The following is a 6,000-nucleotide window of genomic DNA, read 5'->3' as shown; positions in this document are numbered from 1 at the left end:
GCCCAGGATGACGGACACCCGACGGCGGGTGAAGGTCTACACCCTGAACGAGGACCGGCAGTGGGATGACCGGGGCACCGGACACGTCTCCTCCGGATATGTGGACCGCCTGAAGGGCATGTCTCTGCTGGTGAGGGCCGAGAGCGACGGTGAGTGACCGGAGGAGGGGGAGGAGCAATACCGGCAACACACTGAGGGGGGCGCTACAGGGAGACCACACCGAGGATCAGCCAGAGAGAATGGGGATCACCCTAAGAGCAGAGAGGGATCACTCAGAGAGAGAGTAGGGATCATCTAAAAGAGCAGAGAGACAGAGTTAAGAGGGATCACTCAGAGAGTAGGGATCAAACCAATAGGGACTAGGGATCATCTGAAAGAGCAGAGAGCTATCAGAGAGACAGAGATCACCCTGAGAGAGCAGAGAGGGATCACCCAGGAAGAGAGGTGGGATAACCATGAGAGAGGCATCAAACTGAGAATAGGGATCACCTGTAAAGGGAAGGTAGGGATCACTCAGAGAGAAGAGGATTAAACCGTGAGTTGGGATCGCCCCGAGAGGTATAACCCCGGAGAGAGTAGGGATCACAGAGGAAGAGAGAAGGGATTATTACCCTGAGAGAGAGACAGCAGAGAGGCATCAAACTGAGTGTAGGGATCACCCATAAAGGGAAGGTATGGAGGGGTCATGTGTGTTTGGTAGGATTCAACCTGGGAGAGAGCTGAGAGTGATCACCCAGAAAGAGAGTAGGGATTAAACAGAGAGTGAGTAAAGAGGAATCGCCCCGGAGAGGGTAGGGATTAACCTGAGAGAGCAGAGAAGGATCGTCCTAAGAGACTAGGGATCAAATTGAGAGAGCAGAGAGGAATCACTCAGAGAGCGCAGAGAGAGAACACCCAGAAAGAGAGCAGGGATCAAACCGAGAGCAGAGAGGTATCACTCAGAGAGCAGGGATCAAATCGAGAGAGAGTGAGTAGAGAGGAATCGCCCCGGAGAGGGTAGGGATTAACCTGAGAGAACAGAGAAGGATCGTCCTAAGAGACCCAGAAAGAGAGCAGGGATCAACCCAAGAGAGCAGAAAGGTATCACCCAGAAAGAACAGGGATCAAATTGAGAGAGCAGAGAGGAATCACTCTCAGAGAGCAGGGTTCAAACCGAGAGCGCAGAGAGGTATCACCCAGAAAAGAGAGCAGAGAGGTATTACCCAGAAGGAGAGCGGGGATCAAACCGAGAGAGCAGAGAGGTATCACTCAGAAAGAGAGCGGGGATCAGAGAGAGCAGAGAGGTATCACCCAGAAAAAGAGAGCAGGAATCACTTAGAGCAGAGGGATTACCCCAGGAGAGAGCAGAGAGGGATCACCCAGGAAAAGAGCAGGGATCAGACCGAGAGAGCTGAGAGGAATCACTGAGCAGAGGGATTACCCCAGGAGAGAGCAGAGAGGGATCATCCTGAGATGGAGAGCAGAGAGGGCTGCCAGGGATCAGGTGAGTGAAGAGTGATGTGGGATTATTAATGATACAAATTATACAATGTTTCTATTCCTCCAGCTGTCAGTTTCCTGTAGTTTGTATTCCTGCCACAGGCGGACTGTCCTGATTGGTCACACATGAAGTCTATGTGTACGATGTCAAAGAGGGAATATACCAATAAGTGTCACCTCTGAAGTATATATTATGTATAGTTGTGCACAGTACTGCTTGTAGGGGGTTGTTCTGAGGATACTTGTAGGGATTGCACAGAGCAGTGCTGGGGCCTTCATTGGTAAGTTTGGGGCTTTTGCATCGGCAGACTTGAACTTGAAAGGTGCCTTTGACCTCCTCCTGACCTGCTTCAAGAGGGTTTTGTATAAACTTGTACCGGAATACAAAACCCATTTATAGTGAAGGAAAGCCCGTCCACACAGATCCTGAGGTCTGCACTGCATGAGGCTGAATTCACAAACCTAACAGGCCAAAATAGCGCTCTTCACTAACGTAAGTCAAAGCCCAGCTTCCACGTTTAATGTCTCCTTTGAAATAGTTATTTTGGCCAACTTGGCCAGAACAAACTAGTTAAAGAGACCTTAAGCATGGCATTGGGTTTTAAAGCAGACATTAACTCACAAAGGAACTTTGTGTCTCTGCAAATCGCACATCCCAGGCGGCATCGTCTTCCATACTGCGCAGAACTGGCCTACATGATCGGGGGAGACGGCTGCAAGTACACAGAAGAGAAATCCGGCTCCCAGTGTGGAGAGGAAGAAAAATGGCGGCGTGGGACCTGGAGTGCGGTGGATTACTGAAGAACAACGCTTGAAAGTATGCTAAAGTTTATCTCCAACTTTAGTTTAAATAGTTCCTTCAAATGAACTATTTCCCTCACTGACTTGTGCAGCCGCTGAGTATCCTGTATAAACGCTGGTATATAGCTGAGGCTACATCCAGTATACAGCATTGTGTTCCGCGTGCGAAAGGAGACCTTCCTGTCCCACATCCGGAACAAAATAGCGTCAGTTTGAGCAATGCTCAGCCATTCATAGGCAGCTTTGCATTCTATCAATTTTCAATGCTTCCTTTGATTGGCTCAGTCAGAGATTGTGACATTATTGGCCCGCCTCTCTGACTGTAAAACTATTTTTTCTTCCGAATGTGAGACTGGAAGGTCTCCTTTTGCACCCAGACCAAAGTGCTGTATACTGGATGTAGCCTCAGCTATATACAGTTTATAGAGGACACCCAGCTGCCGCACATGATAGTGAGGAAATATTTGATTTTGGCCAGCTTGGCCTGAACAAACTTTTTAACCACTTAAGGACCAGGCCTCTATTTGACACTTGTTCACCAGTAAAAACAGTATTTTTTTGCTAGAAAATTACTTAGAACCCCCAAACATTATCTTTATTATATATATATATATATATATATATATATATATATATATATATATATATATATATATATATATATATATATATATATATATAATTTTTTTTTTTTTTAGCAGAGACCATAGAGAATAAAATGGAGATTGTTGCACAACTGTCGCACTGTATTTGCGCAGTGGTCTTACAAACAGTAAGTAATACACTTTTTCAAATGAAACAAGTTAGAAAACAGTAAAGTTAGCCCAACTTTTTTGTATATTATTGGTACTTAAAACGTAGAACTTCTGCTCGAGGCACCTAGGCAGCCCGAGCGGAAATTGGAGGGGGTACCTGTCAAATCTAGGTACCTGCTCCCCCCCCCCCCCCCCCACTCCCAGAAAAAAAATGACATGCCAAATGTGGCTTGTCAGGGGGGTCAGCAGTATTTAAAGCGGAAGCTCCACTTTTTCAGTGTGTGTAATCTTTTGTGTGTGTGTGAGGCAGGGGGGTATATAGTGCACTGGGCTAGCTTGTCATGTTGTTGTCATTTTCTGGGAGCTGGTCCAGTGCATGTAGATAAGAGGTGACTGAATATGTCCGGAGGAGACCAGCAGCGCAGGGATGCAAAAAGGGGTGAAAACAGTGTTTTATTTAACCAGTTTAAGACCACGATAAGTGTGTGTGTGTGTGTGTGTGTATATATATATATATATATATATATATATATATATATATATATATATATACACAAACACACACACACACTGCCGTTTTCAAATTATTTACTGGGATTATGGCTGAAGATCTCATCCATAACCTCGGTATTGTTCCTTTACAGCCAGCGGCTGGTTTTCCCCTGAAAGCGTTTTGAGCGTCTCATAAGCCGCTGGAACGCTTTCAGAAGCGGTGGGAGGGGACATTTCCACCCCACCCCCTCTTGCCCTTTGCCGGTGTTTCTCTGGCTTATTGTTTTTGCCAGTTCGCCCGAGAAACGATCCAACGGTAAGGCCGGCTAGTCCCAGGGGTGATCAGAGTAGATCCTCTATGGCCTTGGAGGACTGGAGTGATGTCATGATGTCGCTTCCTATCTGGGCTGGAAGTAAATTTTTCTTTTTTTCTTCTTTGAAAGGTAAAGGAGACATTTTGACCCCAGATTTCTCCATAAAGAGTACCTGTCATCCTTATTTTTATTAGAAGGGATGTATACATTTCTTGTAATAGGAATAAAAGTGATAAAAAATTAAGGGGCAGTGTAAAAATAAAAAGTGAAAAAAATTTAAAGTGCCTCCATCCCTCTGTGCTCACAAACAGAAGTGAGCGCATATGTAACTGGTATTCGCACCACACATGTGAGGTATCGCAAGAAACATTAGAGCAAGAGCAATAGTTCTAGCGCTAGACCTCCTCTATAACTCGAAACGGGTAACCTGTAAAGGCATTTAAATCGTTGCCTAAGGAGATTTTTAAGTGCCATAGTTTGGCGCCATTCCACAAGCGTGTGCAATTTTAAAGCGTGACATGTTCGGTATCTATTTACTCAGCATAACATCTTTTAACGTTTTACAAAAAAAATTGATATCTTTTTTTTTTTTTTTTTTTCATTCAAGTGTATTTTTTTTCCCCCAAAAATTGGGAAGGTCGCCATTTTACTCCCTAGGGTCTCTGCTAAAAGAAAATGTATAATATTTTGGGGTTACAAGTAATTTTCTATCAAAAAATACTGATTTAACCACTTTGCCACTGCTCACTAGAGCTCTACTGCGGCAAAGTGGCTCATTATCGTCTGGCGACGTAGACCTATGTCGCCAGACACTCCCCTTTCTCGGCGGCACACTCCCGCTGTATTCAGTCACAGCGGGAGTCGGGCCAGGGGAGGAGCAGCGGTGATCACCGCCGCTGCTCTTCCCCGATCGTCGGGGAATCGAGTCTGGAGATCCGCCCGCTTGTGTAAACAGAGCGGGCGGATCTCCTAAGTGACAGGCAGGGTCAGATTGCAGGGTTCAGCATAGCTGAACCTGCGATCTGTCCTTGTGTCACTCAGTCACCCCCCCCCCCCACACACATGTCAGTAAGCACCAGGCATACATTAACCCCTCCCTCTCCAATAAAAATTAACCCCTTCCCTGCCAGTGTCATTATTACAATCACAGTGCATATGTATAGCACTGATTACTGTAGTAATGTCACTGGTACACCCAAAAGTGTAAAAAATGTCAGTCAAGGGTCCGATCTGTCCGCTGCAATGTCGCAGTCCCGCAAAAAAAATCGCAGATCGCCGCCATTACTCGTTAAAAAAAAAAAGCACCAAAAATGACAGAAATCTTTCCCTTTGTTAGTAAACGCAATAACTTTTGCGCAAACCAATCAAAATACGCTTATTGTGATTTTTTTTTTTTTTTTACCAAACATAGGTAGCAGAAAACAAATTGGCCAAAAATTTAAAAAAAATTGATTTTTACATTTTTTTGGGGGGGAATTTCATATAAAAAAAATGTGAAAAATATTATTTTTTTCAAAATTGATGCTCTTTTTTTGTTTATAGCGCAAAAAGTAAAAATCGCACAGGTAATCAAATACCACCAAAAGAAAGCTCTGTTTGTGGGAAAAAAAGGACATAAATTTCGTTTGGGTACGGCATTGCATGACCGCGCAATTGTCAGTTAAAGTCGCACAGTGCCGAATCGCAAAAAGTTGCCCAGACGTAAGACAGCAAAATCCTCCGGTGGTAAAGTGGTTAAACAAAAGTGCCAGAAAAAGCCTGGTCTTCATGTACACTAGCAGCTCTTTTAGGAACTTGCCCACCCGAAGCTCCTAAGCTCAATTCCTTTAACCGCTTCCATACAGAGCAGTTAGACACCCTTCCTGCCCAGACCAATTTTCAGCTTTCAGCACTCTCACACTTTGAATGACAATTGCTCAGTCATGCTACACTATAACCAAACAAAATTTTTATCATTTTTTTCACACAAATAGAGCTTTCTTTTGGTGGTATTTGATCACAACTGGGGTTTTTTTTTTTCGTGATATATGCAAAAAAAGAGCAAAAATTTTGAAAAAAAAAACACTTTTTTTTAGTTTCAATTATGAAATTTTGCAAAAAATAAATTTTTCTTCATACATTTGGGCCAAAATGTATACTGCTACATGTCTCTGGTAAAA

At 44.1% G+C, this 6,000-nt stretch overlaps 1 protein-coding gene across 1 annotated transcript in view; it reads left to right on the top strand.

The window, feature by feature from the left end:
* The first annotated feature begins 6 nt into the window (after positions 1-6).
* The window catches only part of PPP4R3A (protein phosphatase 4 regulatory subunit 3A), a 94,782-nt gene continuing 88,788 nt past the window's right edge, over positions 7-6,000 (top strand). The window contains exon 1 of the mRNA XM_082242806.1: positions 7-149. Within this exon, the coding sequence (XP_082098932.1) occupies positions 8-149 (142 nt within the window). The 5' untranslated portion in view covers position 7. The remainder of the gene's footprint in view (positions 150-6,000) is intronic.

Source organism: Pelophylax lessonae, assembly GCF_965119305.1.
Source record: "Pelophylax lessonae genome assembly, chromosome: 13".
Taxonomy (NCBI): domain Eukaryota; kingdom Metazoa; phylum Chordata; class Amphibia; order Anura; family Ranidae; genus Pelophylax; species Pelophylax lessonae.
Note: the sequence above shows the minus strand (reverse complement) of the source record. Positions and strands in the feature narration are given on the sequence as shown.